Consider the following 16,094-nt stretch of genomic DNA (forward strand, 5'->3'; position numbering starts at 1 on the left):
GAAATAATTTCTCCCAGTTCTGTCTTTGTGTCAAAAATTAAGTTCGCATTCCGATTCTCAAGTTTTTACCTTTCTAACCCCCGCGGGGACCTCTACTCTTGTTGCTACAACTAAGATCCGCATTGAGCTGCTGGACTGCCATACAGATCCGGACCCTCTTGCTGCTGGAGAGGGGTCCGGACCCCTAGGGACCTACTCTGGAGAGCGGGTGCTTGTTTCCTGGGGTGGTCCGGAGCCCTGTGTAGCCGCTTAGCTGGTTCCATACCCAAAGCCTGCACACTCCACCACCCTGTAACGAGTGCTCTAGTACCTGGAGCCAGGTAATTAGGGGTCCGGACCTTGTTCCAGCTCAAGAGTTGGCTTCCTAAGTCCTACACGGCATGTCCAGCCCTACATCTCAAAGGATCGAGTACAACAAAGTGACCTTACCCACTGCTGTGAAGGGTCCGGGACGGTGAAGCCAGGTCCGGAAAGATCGTGCTTGTTTCCCGCAGTGGTCCGGAGCCCTGTGTAGCGCCTTAGCCTGGTTCCGTACCCTAAGCCTACGCACTCCACCACTCGGTAACAAGCACTGAGCTACCTGGACCTGTGCATCTAGAGCCCCGGACCTGGTACCAGCCTGGGACCGGTCCAGGATGACTCCCGCGGGCCTGCTACTAAGCTGTAACTTTGAAGTGGTACACAGGCCAAATCTTGAATGGTGGTAGCCAGTCTCAACCATTGAGCCTACCTACCAGGGGGTCCCGGCATCCGCTTTAAAATTTCATGCAGATCAAGTTCCAGTCTCAGTGGTAGACAGACTCAAAAACAACTAAGACTATCTCCCAGGGGGCCGGGGCATTCGCTTTATGCCATGACATCTGCATGTGACAAACAGCTAAGTTGCAGTATCATTACTATCGTATAAGCGAATTTGATCTTCCTCTCTGTAGTTCTGTATGCTACACAGGGAACAAGACGCTTGCTCGCCTTACAAACTATGCGGCACCTAAGCCCAAGGAGGTCCGGAGTATCTTCTACAGGCTCAGGTGGCAGACAGGTCCAAACAACTGAACCTATCCGCCAGGGGGCCAGGGCGCCGGGGTGCTGCATACCGCAAATCAACAACTGACAAACAGCTAAGTTGAAGTTTCTTCTATTTCAAAAATTTCAACTAATACAGTGTTTGTTACATAATGCAAAAGGCACAAAGAAACAATCCCCAGCTCAAGGGTCTGCAGGCTCCCGCTTGAAGAAGGCGGCAACGAAGTCGACGACCTCCCGCACGCTGTCCCGAGCGGCGGCCTTCGTCTCCGCTACAGGACCATCGACCACGGGCGTCAGCGAGATGGCCGGGTCATGGCTCCGGAGGCAGGTCAGGATGTGCTCCGCCACCATCCGGATCAGCTCGTGACCCTCGGCTTCAAGCTGACCAGCAAGGACCGGCTCCAGACAATGGAGCCTATCCGAAGCAGAACTCAGCACTGGGAGGGCGTCAGCTATCAAAGCTGGCGGCTCCGCCACCTGGATTGAGCTCATTCCAAATGGCACCAGTGCGAGGCTCGCTTCGGCCGCCCAGTCAGCGATCCGCTGGGCTCCCGCGCGCTGGTCCTCCTGGTGCTTCCGGACCGCCTCCTGGACCGCCTCTTGCACCCGGGTGTCCAGAGCCGCCTTGGCCGCCTCCACCTCGCGGGACCTCTCTTCGAGCTCGCGGGACCTCTCATCGAGCTCAGCCTTCCTCTTCTCTGACCACTCCTTCAACTTCTTGAGGGAGTCCCGCTGGCACCCAAGTTCCTTCTCTATGCCGGTGGCGTGTGCCTCCCGCTTATAGAGGGACTTCCGGTCCTCCTCCAGCTCCGCCTCGGCAACAGTCAGCTTGCCTGCTCCCTCCTACAGTTGCTCGCGCAATCCCTGCAGAGTCACAGAGAAGATGTCGAGCTCTTGCCTCCGGACCTTGAGACTCTGGCTGTGAGTCTCCAGCTCGGACTGCTGGGCCGCGAGGCGAGTCTTGAGGTTAGACCGCTGATCCGCGAAGCCAACAACCTCCAGGGCGAAATCCTCCTCCCGCTGCGCCAGGGCTTTCTCCCGGTTCGACACTGCGAACTCCCGGTCAAACACCTTCTTAAGGTTGGCTCGGTAGGCCACTTGGAACGCCTTGAGCTTCGACCGGGCTTCCGCAGCGCGGGAGGCTTCAGCCTTCATGTGCGCTTCCAGGCGGGTGTGCCAGTCGGAGAGGCGCTGGCGCTCGCTCTCTAGAGCAGACCACTCCCGCCGGAAGGCCGCCTCGGCGGAGGAGGTTGCCTCCTCGATTGACCGCAGGACCTGAAACAGCACTTGGGGGAGGGGAGTCACCTCCTCCTCCGGGAGTTGGAGCTGCAAGAGCTGCCTGCCAAAGACCACCTCCAACTCCTCCTCTGCAACAGGACCGGAGCTGGAGGTGGGGGCCTCCGCCGCCGCCGCCACGTCGGGTGCGGCAGCGCCCAGCACCGGCGCCTCCACCACCGCCACGTCCGGTGCGGATGCGCCCAGCGCCGGCGCTTCCGCCGTCGCTGCATCGGGTGCGGCAGCGCCCAGCTCCGGCGCCTCCGCCGTTGCTGCGTCGGGTGCGGCAGCACCCAACACCGGCGCTTCCGCCGCTGCCGCGTCGGGGGCCGCTGCGCCCAGCGCCGGTGCCCCCGCCGCTGCTGCGTCTGTAGTGTCCGCTACAGGTGCCCCCGCCGCCGCCGCTACGTTGAGTGCTGCAGAGTCTGGTAATAACGCGCCTGTCAGCACCACATCGCGCACCACCGGACCGACAAAGATCGTTGTTCCTGAGGATCCCGCACCCGCCGTCGCCGCTACTGTCGCCGCCGAGGCCGCGGTCGCCTGGCCACCACCCGACGAGCCGGCGATGGTGGAAGAACTGCTGGGGCGACGAGTCCTGGCAACAAAGTGGAGAAGCCTTCAGCAAAAAGCAGGGCACCTGGCACAAGGGAAGAGAGCAGAATAACACTAACCCAGAAGTGCCGGGTACCCAGCGTCCACGGAGGCCCGACCTCCGCTCCTCCTCCTGCTGCTGCTCCCGCAGCTGCGATGCAGGAGCTACCCGGGCTTGCTCCTGCTACTGCTGCTGCTCCCGCAGCTGCGATGCAGGAACAACCCGGGCTTGCTCCTGCTGCTGCTGCTGATCCCGTGGATGCGGTGCAGGCGCAGCTCGGGGCCGCACCTGTTGCTGCTGTTGCCGCTCTCGCGCCCGCTGCAGCTGCTCCTGCGGCTGCTGCTGCTGCTGTTGCTACCGGCGGGAGGTATCTCTCGGCGGCGATGGTGGCGGCGCAGTCGCCCCGGAGGAACCGCGAGGGCCGGTGGCCCGGGAGCTACCCTGGCCCGCGCCCTCAGAGGTCCTCTGACGCTTCGCGGCGGACTCCGAGACCAGGGTCCCGTCGCCCCTGAGTAGCCTGCGCCGGCCTGCATCTCCTGACGACACACCGGAGCTGCTCTGTACCTGGCTGGTTCTGGCTGTGGCCGCGCTACTGGCCACGACCTGCTTCCCCTTCGTGGTGGCGCCGGACCCCGCGGTGCTCAGTGTAGCTTGATCCCCTGACGCGCCAGGGATCCGGAGCCCACGGTTCGGATCGCCCCCGGTCTGGCGTGGGGCCAGCCCCCCGTCGTCAAGAGTTGGCAGGGTAGCCAGCACCGCCACCCTCGCAGAGTCCTCGCAGAGGGGGACAATTCCCTGGGGGAGGATCAGGTTCTCCGGGATGAAGGCGTCTCCCATCACGGCCCGCACCAGGACTACCAAGGCTTCCTGGGTCAGGTCGCTCCCCTCTCCGCGGTGGGTCTTGCTGCAGTCGTTGAGACCGGTGAAGCTCCAAGCGGGGCGCGGGCGCTGCTTCAGGGGGGCAATCCGGCGCTTCAGGAAGTCTCCGAGCACATGCCACGAGGTGAGGCCGCTCTCCGCCAGCGACCTGATCTTGCCCAGCACGGAGTCGAATTCCGGCTGCAGGGACGGCTTGGCCCTCCAGGATCCACGGTCGGTGGCAGATCCCTCGGTCGGCAGGGCAAGGCGCTCGTTGGCTTCGGTGGTGGCGATCACCCAATCCCTGCGCCACTCCTCCCACTTCCCGCCAGTAAGGCCGGGGATGTAAGGCGCCGGCAGGTCACTCCTTATCTGGAAGTAGTACCCCCCACTTCATCCTTACTCCTTTCGGACCTCACCAAGACGAAGAAGTGGCGGAAGAGGATGACGCAGGGCCGCACTCCCACGAACATCTCGCACAAATGCACGAAGATGGACACCAGGAGGGGGGAGTGGGGCGTCAGGTGCTGAAGTTGGAGGCCGAAGTCCTCCAGCAGCAGTAGCAGGAACGAAGAGATTGGCAGCCCCATGCCGGTGGAGATGTGCGAGGTAAATAGCACAAACTCCCCGGCGCGGAGGTTGCCAAGGGGAACCGAGCCTGCTCGGACCCCCCAGCCGGTCTCCTGAGTACTCCACCCAAGCAGCCGGCGCACCGTGTTCAGCTCCTCCTCGGACTGGAAACGGCGGGGATGAGCAAGGGATGCCATCTCTCTGTGGAGGAGAGGAGCAATCTGCGTGGGGGAACAAGGGGCAAGAAAAGCTCGAAGGCAAAGGGACGCAAAGGTTGGAAGGAAGAAGGCGAATGCGGGAAAGTAACCACGGTATGCGGTTCGTCCCGTTATAAAGCCTGACTCAACCGGCGCGCCCCGGAACCATCGCTGGAACCCAAGCGACGCCCGCACCTGGTGTTAACCGCCCAGTCCATGACATGGGGGCCCATGCCCACCTGTCGGGGTGAGCGGGTAACCAACAAAGGTGTGGAAAGGCGGGAACTGAACCGTCGCCCACGCGCGAAGCAAGGCGGAAGCTGAGCTGACGTGCGCATATTAAGCGCTAGCGTGGCCGAGCTTTTTGGGGACTGCGCCGGTGGTAAATGATCTGTTTACTCCGGCCGCAACAATGCCGAGCATCGCGCGCGTGACCAGGTGAACCACTGTGCGTGGGGCCCATGAGTCAGTAAGCCGTTGCGATGTGATGAGGCAGCAAACAACCCGATGGATGGTCAAAGCCGGTCAAGACCCCTGCAGTAAGAAGCTTCAAGCTATGCAGAGCCAAATCGCAGTAGTGGCTCCACCTTTGGGCTCGTACCTCCCCCAAGGTGGCCCCGGGGGCCATTGTCGGTACCCTGTAGCAGGGATACCCACTCTTACTGCGGCAAGACAGGACCCGCGTAGTTACCCGTAACTGCGCGGAAAGGGCGGAGTAGCCAGGCCCCACGGGTCAGGCTCTTCCCTCACCAGGCCAACGGCCCCGGACCCGTTCCCCGCCTGGGGATGGGTCCGGAGACGCCACGTGTCTCTAATGAAGGGAAGCTCCGAGCTGACAACTGAGGCCTCGGACCCCCCATAGGGGTCCGGGACCTCCTGCGTCCGTCCGGACCCCCCCCCTTTTACTGCGTGGGGGTCCGGAACCGCCACGTTTTCCCGGAGGCGCGGGCTCGTGCGCGAGTCTTCCGCTGAGAGACTCGCACAGCCACCACATTTAATGCGGATGGTTGAGGCGTGCTCTGTCGCCGCGGCACGCGGGACAGCCTTTGTCAGGCCTCACTGTGCACCGCGTATTACCAAGACGCACAGTGCAGCCGCCTGTGCCGCACCCGCGCAGAGCCCGTCTGCAGCATTAAATAGATACGACGGCATGGCACTTTTCCATCATGCCGACTACACAGCCCGTTAAGCTACGTGGCAGGCGACGCCACTAGCTACGTCTGGCATCGTCCCGACAAGACAGCGCCTGGACATGATGAACGAGGGACTCCAGGAGCAGGCAAGGGAATCCCGGAGAGAGATCTCCTTTGCCTGCGACGCCATAATGTATGAACAGTACGTTATCTTATACTACATCGTTGGGCCCACCTGTCGGGGACCCAACAGCCATGTACGCGCCTCCCTTGAGATATAAAAGGGAGGCGCTCGCTGTGCACTACAAGCTCTCCAGACACACCAGCTCTCTCGAACTCTCTCTCTCTCTCTCTCTCTCGAGGGAAGGCAATACAACACACAGTGGATGTAGGGTATTACGCTCCGGCGGCCCGAACCACTCTAATCCCGCGGTGTTCATCATGTTTAGAGTGGATGTAGTGGATGCTAAGCTATTAGGCCGATCTAGTTTCCGGGGCAAGAACGCAAGAACACACGGATTTAGAGTGGTTCGGGCCGCCGGAGCGTAATACCCTACATCCACTGTGTGGTGTATTGCACTAGGAATGAATGAGTCTATCCTCTGCCCCCAAGTCTCCCTTTCGACATAAGCCTTCCTCTAACGGGCGCCCCCCTTTTATAGATCAAGGGGTGCGGATACATTGGTCGTTGAGGCCCCGACAAGCGGGCCCAACGTGACTGTGTAGTATACTGCGCAGAGTACTTAAATGGCTACAGTAGTTGTGAATCTTTTCTCCGATATGCTTCCATGCCCTGCTGCCCCTCTGACTCAGGGGGGGTCTTCTCTTGTCCCGTCAGCAAGGTGCCCGTTGGGGGGACGTAGCTTGCGGCGTGGCCTGTTGAGGCTATTATGTAGGCATCATAATGGATGAAGCCGAGCCGTCGTGTCCATCTGTCATGGCAGGCTGACAGGCGCGGCGTGGGCGGCGCCAGCGGCTCCACCAGACGTCTTGGTAATACGCGATCAATAGTGCCCCCTGGTCAAAGAATCGCCTCGGCTTCTGCTATATCAATGTGGACGTCTACCGCAATGAATGCAGTGGTAGGTGATCCTTAGTATGGAGACCAAGGGGTCTTACATACGCATCTGTGCTTGCAGACACGTGGCAGCTCCGGACCTCCCCGGGGCGGGGTGTCAATCCCTTCCCTTAGTGAGGGGTCCGGTTACTATACAGGGGGTCCGGGACCCCATGGGGGGTCCGGGACTCCGCGGGGGTCCGGACCTCCACGGGAGGCCCGGAGGCCCCAGCTGTTCAGGCTGAGCGCCTGCTTCTTCCGGAACACGTGGTGCTCCCAGACCTTTCCCAGCCGGGGGACGGGTCCGGGACCGTTGGGGGAACGGGGCTCCGGACCGCAGGGATCCGGTTGTTTGGACGTAGTCAAGGATAACCACAAGGCTCTTGCCTAGACACAGCAAGAGGGGGTACCCCAGTTCTGGGGTACCGACAGTTAGCAACAGGAAAAATTATAAATTTATGTATAAATAATCTCTTCATAAGTTATGCATGAAATGAAAGCATAAAAATAGTTGCATAAATTGTATAACACAAAAATTATGTGCGAAAATTGCACTGCAAAAATTATGCACATAGATTCTTGTTCATAAGTTATGCACAAATTGTATAAAACAAAAATTATGTTCATAAGTTGTTCATAAAAATATATGAAAAGTTATGAAGTAAAAAATATTAAGCACAAAAATCTAATGAAAAGGGAAATAAAAGGCATGCCCGGATCCACACCCTGGTTACTAAGGTCACTGTTACACGTATAAGTTTGTTATACTTCCGTACAGCAGCACTGCTCGCACTAGCTGCTTTTGCGTTCACGCGGAGAAAGAAAATGAAATATTAAGATATGTACCGGTGCGCCTCCACATGTGGCATGCCGCGTGCAAGCCGGACGGATGGCGCGGTCGGAAGTCGAGCGCCCGGACGGCAGCCAACGCTCGCTCGTGGAACTAGAATTGCGGCGTGGTGGGCTGGAACCTGGTATACGGCACTGTGATTTAGGCCCGGTTAGGTCGGCTCCGTGTCTCGCGGCAGCTCGTGGACCCACTTCCTTTGCTGGGCCGACTCATCAGGACCGGCATCGCATTGTGCCCTGCGGGGGGAAAAAAACAGAGACGAGGATGAACTTATCTGCACGGCGGAGGTCTTTCTCTCACCGCATTTCCTGCACGAGAACCACACTTCTTTTAGTTTAACAACAAGAAGTATTAATGTATTACTAGTATATACAGTATTTGTGTGTTGCTACGAGTAATATAAATTTTATTCATACCTATACGGGACCACTATTTTTTTTATGGAAACTCCACGTATAACCCGTGCCATGATCACGCAAGGTATTAATTGTCCGGTTTTCGATTGAGATTGATTTGTTCGTTCGATTAGAATTTCGATTGATTTATTTGTGTTCCGGTTAGAATTACGATTGATAGTTCATAAAATTGTTGCTTGCTTTAGAAATAGTAGAGATAGATATTATTATTAGTGGTCACCGAAAGTTATATTATTATTCCGAGATGTGTAATGTCATCTAAAATGCTTGTTTAAAAATTGATTAGTCAGCTCTCCCTCGTAAAGATCGTCATGATACTGTTCATCCCAATCAAAGCCCAACAACGATCATAAACATGTAACGCTCAATCAAGAGTTCTGAGTTATGGCCACCGATCTCATCTACTTGTACTGGGTGCACTTGCATTGAGTGGGGTCATCTTCATGCTTGGTAGTAGTTAAGCTATTCTATTCTTGAGCGTAAAGGCATGTACAACCCATAAATAATAAGTTGTCTATATGATGATGTCACAATATATAAAGACAACTGAATAGACAGTACATACAACCCATCGTCTATAGAGTTGTTTGTATACTATTTAATACTTATATGTGCAAATAAAATCATACAACCCATCGTCTATAGAGTTGTTTGTATACTATTTAATACTTATATGTGCAAATAAAATCATGGTGATCAAATGTACTTTTTATCTTTGTATTCTACGATGTTGCTTTCTTGTGATAATCGTTACTTGCTTCAAAAATATATATACAGTATATATATATAAATTTATAGACTTTTATAGACTAATAGAAAATAAAAAAAATAAAAAACCCAAATATGCCTCCAACCTTATCCCTTCCGTGGGGCTCTCCAACCTTATCCCATCCATGTGGCTCTCTCGCTCACTACCATGTTCTCTCTGCTCTCTCCGCTGCCTCGCTCTCTCTGCTCACTCTCGCTCTCTGCTCGGCGGGCGGGCAGTGCAGCATGCCGGCGAGCAGCACGGCGCGGCCGACGAGTGGCTGGAGGAAGCAGGCAGCACTCCGCAGGCGCTGCCCATCGAGCTCCGTCCGCTTAGCCGCTGCCAATCCTGCCTGCTCCACCGGCACATCGCCCCCCGTCTGCTCGATCCTCGTCGCCAGCTAGATCCGCGCCCGGCGTGCTGCCTCCTCCTCTACCTCCTCTGCAGCAGGCTTGGCAGCGTGGGTGGCAAGGCGGGCAGCAATGCGGCAGCGCGGGTGGTCATCTGCACTCGATCCATGGCTGTCGTCGACGAACCGCAGCACAGCGTACAACGGGGCGCCGAGGTCATCTTCTCGCATCGGGGAACAAACCCACGCCGTCGCCTCGCGTCGGTGGGGTGTTTTCTGCAAAACGTACGGCTTACAGACGGCTCAAAACGCCCCGTTGTACATGCTCTAAAGCATGCAACACATATGTACACAGTGGCGGAGCTAGCCAAAAATTTTAGGTGGGGCAGGCCGGCAGGGGGCCGCCGTCGGCGGGGCGCGGCAGGCGGGTGCGGGGTGCTGGCCGGCGGGGGCCGGCAGGGTGTGGCGGTCTGTGCCGGGCGGAGGCCGGCAGGGGTTGCGGCGCGTGGCGGTCTGTACCGGCGGGTGGAGGCCGGCAAGGGGGTGGCGGCGCGCGTCGATGGCCGGTGGGTGTCGTCGGGCGGCGGGGCGGGGGTTTTGCTCTGGCGGCTGGTCGAGCGAGCGTCCGTGGTGGTGTCTGACCTAGCCGCAAGGGAGGAGTGTGAATGGGCCGGCCAGCCCAAGCCCAAGTAACGGTTCGTCTTCTAACCCTGTTCTTCTTCCTCTCGACGCTTCGCCGCAAAAAAAAAAACAGCAGTAGCCAGCAGCGCCGCCGGCCGAGGATTGGGGGGCCGCGGACCCGCCGAAGGAGAGGAGGCTCGGGGTTCCCATTGGCTAGCTGGGGCATATGCCCACCCTGCGTGATGGGTGGCTCCGCCACTGTATGTACACATGGGCGGATCCAATGGTGGACCTAGGGGGCTCGAGCCCCCCCCCCCCCCCGACCCTACAAACAATGGAGCTCCGAGCCCCCCCCCCCCCTTTGGAGAAAGAAGAAAAGAAAAGAGAGAATTAAAGAAGAAAATTACGTCGCTAGCTACACTACGTACCCGACGAGGTATAGCAATTGTCAGCAGGCAGTAGAAAAGCTCAATCCCTTATTACCGTGCGTAAGTACGTGTAGAAATTAATAATTAGTAAAACACGTTGCTGCATGTATAATTTATCATTATTCATGATGTGCTCGTGTAGCATGTCCATGTATACGTACGCCTGTCTCAATCCATCGCGCGTACTACACGCTGTACAGCTTGTGTGTGTCTTCAAACGTTAACACGTATGCGTATACCATTAGCATAGCTAGTTAGGAGTAGCTAGTACCGGCACAGTACGTTGCGCGTACTTGCTCCAACTTGCCACCCGTCACCATCGCAGGGCGTCAGCCGTGGCTGCTCCTCCACCGAATTGAAAGGCCCTGCTGCCGCTGCCCCCGGAGTCACACTGATCAAAACAATAATTCACGCATACCAGCTTGTGGCCACACCCTTTATTTGTTTCCTACTACAAGTCAATGTATTTTGCAACTTGCTCTCTGCAACGAGTTCGCGTCTCTGCACTACTAGTCTATAACATAATCGTTGTCAGATAAGCTAGCCAAGCAGCTAGATTGGCGCTTGGCCTCTGCAGAGAGGCCAAGGCGACCGGGCCGGACGCGTCGCCTCGTTGCCTCGCCACGTTGACACTTGGCCGCGGCCGCGCAGCTGCGGCTCGACCACGCTGCTTCGCAGCAAGTGTACGACCCGCCAGCCACACGCATCTGTTTAGCTACCAACTTATTGCCGACCTCACCCAGATTAGCTTTCATTCTCGCGCGCGCATGCGACCGGCGGCGAATCTGCGGCCCCGCCGGAGCGGTCGCCTCGCCTCGCCGGACGGGGACTCCCCCGGACGTGAACGCCAGAATCTTTGTTTCCCATCCAGTAGTAGCTCACGGCCGCGCCACGTATACACCGGCCTGAAAACTAATTAATACTGTTAGTTAGCTTTGTGCACACAAGATATCATCAGCTAAAAAATAATATCATCAAATGAGAAACAAACAGTTTCTTTTGTAGACAAAGCAAACTATTTCTCGATGAACTTGCTTGGTTCCCAACGAAAACGAAATCTTCTTCTGATTAAAAATTTTGAACAGTGATGTACTCAAGCCTCGTTTTCCTCTGCTCTCTCTCGCTTGCATTATGGAGCCTAAAACAATGGCGCCAGGCACGCACACCGCCTGATCGCTTATCATGTCATGTGATGAGGAGCGCAGCAATAATTTACCGGGTCTAACTGGCCCTTGGAGATACCCAAGAGAGCGGGGGAGGAATCTCGCCGCGGATAGAGCCTGCGAGCAGGACATCATTCTTCCCCAGCTTAATTACCCCCCCCCCCCCAATAATTGCGGTTTGACTCGCAGATTAATTATGATGCCACGCCGCTTAATGATCGTGCTGCTAGCGCGCTGGACTACTCAACAGCTGTTTAACTCACCTTGCTTAATAATTCTCCTTGCTCGAATTTCTGTAAAATATACATGTTGTTTCAACTTGCAGATTTATAAGCGTTCGACACAGCTCATGGAACAGTCAGATCAGCATCAGATTGGCATGCCCACACACGTAATTATCTGCCTATTTATCTGTCTCATTCGGGTATCATCTTTTCTTTTTTAATCATGGGTCGGTGTGTGAGCCTCTAGTCAGATAGAAATTATGGAAAATAAAATAAAATGGGCTGAGAGTGGAGTATATGTGCATGTCAACACAGAGGCACAGAAATGCTAAACGAGGAATTAGGTGGCGGCGGAATTAGTCATACCAGTTTCAGGCTCGGGGAGTATCCAATCAGGTTTCTATATAGTATTATTCTCCTCTCGAGAAGGAAAAGGATGCAACTGTAATTTACAGGAGATTTTGCGATCTCGAGCTTGCAAGGGTCGTGATCTGACGATGAGGAATTACTCGACCGCGCGAGGGAGTATCTTCTTTTGTCAAAGTCTTGGCTCTCTGAATCTGCTTGGGGTGGAGTGCCGTAGATTACAAACATTTGGGACCAGTATACTCCTGTTTGGCGCGCCTGGGTAGACGCCGTGGTCATAAAAAACCTGAGACATTTTTTTTTTTGGTAACCTTGTATTTCTCCAATCTCCTGTCCCATTCAGAAACGAACAACACTGCAGGAACTAACCATACCCCAGTTTCAGAAATACCAAGCCCGGAACTAATTGGTTGATAGTAGTAGGATTTAGTTCGTTAAGAAACAAGAAGTCAGCGCTGCTCAACAATTACACAAATGCAATCAGATTGCTTGCCGGGCCCCTGCTCCCCAAGCAGGGCTCAGTTGGAGCTTATCCCCGGAATGATTAGCTCGCCCAGCTCACGCAATTCAGATTCTTTTCTGCCTCCTAGCTTCAACCTCACACCATGTGATTCTCGTTCCGTCATGCATCTACATGGAGATCGCTGCGTAGATAGTGTTTTGGGCATTTGCATTTTGCTACTGTGAGGAGATCCTATGATCTGTCAGCATGGGTTGTAACTGTAACAGCCCAAGTGCTGAAGTCCGGAGAAAATGGGGTGATGATTATGGGGCTAACAGGAGTTGCACATGTGACTGACAATCAAGGCATCACACAGCTATATTTTCCAAAACCATATATCCAAATCAAAATTCGACTGCACCATTGTGTTCCTTGTAACGAAATCATCAAAATAAGATCATCTTTGGATGAATTTTTTGTGAAATATTTTTTGAACACGTAATTTTTTTTAAGCCAAAACAATTGTTCCGGTAGTACAAAAAACATTTCACCTTATATAATAGTTTGACTGTCAGTCACATGTACGACTCCTAATATTCCGGACGATTATGGACGTATGACTCCTAATATTTCCAAACAATTATGGCATGTCTAGAGCATAGAGATTAGAGACCACTGTTGCTTTTAAATGCATATAAAGTATGGGTTATGGAATTATTGGCGCGCCAATTGTCGTCCCATCTGTAGGAGAATCTCTTGCGCTGTTTCATCGGAGTCGATCGAAGTGGAAAGAAGTTGAATACTGTGCATCATGATTCAGTGTCCTGACACCAACGGATTGAAGGGTTGGACTAGGATTCCAAGAATCGATATTTCTGGATTCAACTTCACTTTAAACACCCTTTTACCCTTTTCTGCTACTTGTTGATAGCGAGGTGTCACCCTCCTATCTGTTCGTGTTCTTGCCAAGCTATCAGCAGTAATTCGTTTGCTCAAAAAGAGGAAAGAAACAGTACAGCGACTCAAGAACTCGTCCAAGTGCTAGATGTTCAATCGTTTTTACTATCTTTTCAGAGATGGGTGAAGTAAAGCGAGCTGAGAAGTGGACAGGTAGCTAGCGAGTACTACTTGCTTGCAAACTGCTGACGATCTTGCGGTTGATTTGAAGTTGCCCAAAGTCTCAAGAAATCAAAAGCAAACAGTTCAGACTTCAGACTTTGGCTGGAAGACTAGGTTGCTAAATACCACGGCCATGGAAGGTTTTCCCTAATTTTCTAGCTCAATTATTGGCCCAGTTGCCTGATAACTTATCGCCAGCTCCGAACTTTTTCAAATTAATCTCCTGTAGGTGCAGGCGTAGGCGTATGAAACTGCACCTCCTAGTTGAGATGTTCAGGCGCTGTGGCTAAGCTTTACGAGCGATCATTGTCAGAACTTTTTATTTTTTTTCTCGGCTGAGTTTCATGTTCAAGCATGTAGCCACATACCACGGAACAGACCAGCGCATGTAGGCAGATAAGCATAGTGATGCATCATTGAATCATGTCTGATGGCTAATGCTCACCTGCTAGGGCTTCCTGATCAGGTGCAGATAGGGTCAACTCAGTTCCTCCATTCATGTCTCTCTCGCCAGAACTGTTTCAATTCTCTGTAGTTTTCATGCCTACAATATAAAGAGGAGCATCTGGAGACTTGGAGCTAATCCATAAACCTGAATGAGTCATTTTCCCTTTTACCAAGCATGATGAAATGACAAAACTTTTATGGGTAATTGTGTAGGCCCATATAGAAAGAAGAAGAAAATTTGCTGACGGAAAACGAACGATCCTGTCATCCTGACCCTAAATTATATTACTCAAAAGATTTTATATAGAATCTAAACAAATTCAGCTAGAACTCGAAGACTCAAGGATTGATTGGTTGGTTGTTGGTAATGGTTGGCCCAAATTCCGCTGCCGCGTACAGCCATGCATTACCAAAAATGGTTTTGTCCCTATGAATAGCTGGATTACCCTTTGCGTATTCAGAAGGGCGGGATAGGCGAATAATCAAACCCTAGATTCAGACAGGCAATCAAACATACAAACATCACACCCCATGATGTGTCAAAAATTCAAACCTAGAAATTCTCACATTAATCGGAGAAAAATAAAAAAAAATAAAAATTACCCACCATTGCCATCTATCTATTATTTTATTATTTGGCAAAAAAGCAGAGCCTCCACGTTCGCTCTCAAGGCCTAAAAATTTCCACGTTAATCGGAAAAAAATAAAAAAATAAAAATTACCCACTACTGCCATTACGATAAAAATTAGCCTAAAATACCCATGTGCCTAATTAAAAATCACCCACCAATGCCATTATAAAAAATTAAATATAAAATATCATTTAGCTATGTATCAGTCACAAATATATACTATTAATAAAAACTAAAGCTAACAATAATCAATTAAAATAAAATGAAAATGAAAATAGTTATCTGCATAATATTATTAAAGCTCAACAAATCAAATTGTTATTATAGGTAGATCATAGTTGAATTGTTTTAATCAACAATAAGACATAATTTACGATAATTAACAGGATGATGTATGGTAAAAAAATAGTATAACCTTTAAGTAAAGATACAACGACATGCAAATTTTTGAATTTTCAATACTAGTTGCGCAAATGCACGGGCTATACGCCTAGTTATCTTATTATTTGGCCAACAATTGGAGCCTCCACGTTCACTCTCAAGGTCTAGAAATTCCCACGTTAATCGGAGAAAAATAAAAAAATAAAAATTACCCACCACTGCTATTACAATAAAAATTAGCCTAAATACCATTGTGCCTAATTAAAAATCACCCACCAATGCCATTATGAAAAATTAAATATAAAATATCATTTAGCTATGTATCAGTTATAAATATATACTATTAATCGAAACTAAAGCTAACAACAATAAGACATAATTTATGATAATGAATATGATGATGTATGGTAAAAAAATAGTATAACCTTTAAGTAAGGATACAACGATATGCAAATTTTTGAATAGCCGCGGGCTATATGCCTAGTTTTAGAAAAAAGTTCAATTTCTATCCTCAAGTATTGCAAAAAATCTGAATAACTCCTTAAACTTTCTTTCTATTTACCCCCCCCCAACCCCAAATGCCAATTGGTCAACTTACCCCCTTAATAAATTTATATTTTTAAATTTCTCCATACACACATATATAGTTGTAAGCTAAAATTTTGTAGGATAATAGTGGGCACTATACTTAAGTTAAAAAAAAACTTGGGTGTCCTAGCCTACCAAAATAATGATGAAAAATTATATTGTATTTTTTAACACATATTATGATGTATGCTATCACCTTGCTAATTTTGAACTAGAACTTCACTTGTGCGTGGAAAACAAATCTTGTTAAGGGGTAAGTTGGTATTATTAACATATTTGGGATAAACCAAATAACGGTTAAGGGGGTTATCTAGACTTTGAAGAACTTGAAGTGAGTAATTATGACTTTGTCCTTCTTTAAAACCAAAGTAAGAACATTTGTCCCAAAATCCGGATCACACACTTCCACCAATCTTTTACCCTTTCTTCTTCGCTTTGTGGCATGTAATTTAGATGCCATACATACTAATTATCCAGATTCACTGTTGCGTGCAATCCCGATAGTAAGATGCATGTTGTGGCTTCGTCAATCTCAGGATATGCTAGCCTATTGGAGATGCTCGTTAGGATAGGTTTATTATGTGTACTCGCTGTGGTGATTGTGCATGT

The 16,094-nt window shown here is 51.6% G+C and overlaps 1 protein-coding gene across 1 annotated transcript; it reads right to left on the reverse strand.

The window, feature by feature from the left end:
- Positions 1 to 817: 817 nt before the first annotated feature.
- LOC120648044 (integumentary mucin C.1-like) lies at positions 818 to 9,305 on the reverse strand. The gene is made up of 5 exons (XM_039924821.1): positions 9,162 to 9,305; positions 2,764 to 2,941; positions 2,467 to 2,717; positions 1,697 to 1,869; positions 818 to 860 (listed from the first exon to the last, which is right to left on the reverse strand). Exons 1-5 carry the CDS (start codon positions 9,303 to 9,305, stop codon positions 818 to 820), a joined length of 789 nt encoding a protein of 262 aa, XP_039780755.1.
- Between the last annotated feature and the right edge of the window lie 6,789 nt (positions 9,306 to 16,094).

This window comes from Panicum virgatum, chromosome 9K (assembly GCF_016808335.1).
Source record: "Panicum virgatum strain AP13 chromosome 9K, P.virgatum_v5, whole genome shotgun sequence".
Lineage (NCBI taxonomy): Eukaryota > Viridiplantae > Streptophyta > Magnoliopsida > Poales > Poaceae > Panicum > Panicum virgatum.

What these genes read in the sequence shown, in the direction of transcription:
- LOC120648044 (XM_039924821.1), bottom strand. Translation starts at nt 9,305, where the DNA reads ATGCGAGAAGATGACCTCGGCGCCCCGTTGTACGCTGTGCTGCGGTTC. An exon ending in CCAAGCCTGCTGCAGAGGAG is followed by an intron (nt 2,942 to 9,161) that starts GTAGAGGAGGAG and finishes CCCTTGTGCCAG; the next exon opens with GTGCCCTGCTTTTTGCTGAA. An exon ending in TGGCGGTGGTGGAGGCGCCG is followed by an intron (nt 1,870 to 2,466) that starts GTGCTGGGCGCT and finishes GAGCAACTGTAG; the next exon opens with GAGGGAGCAGGCAAGCTGAC.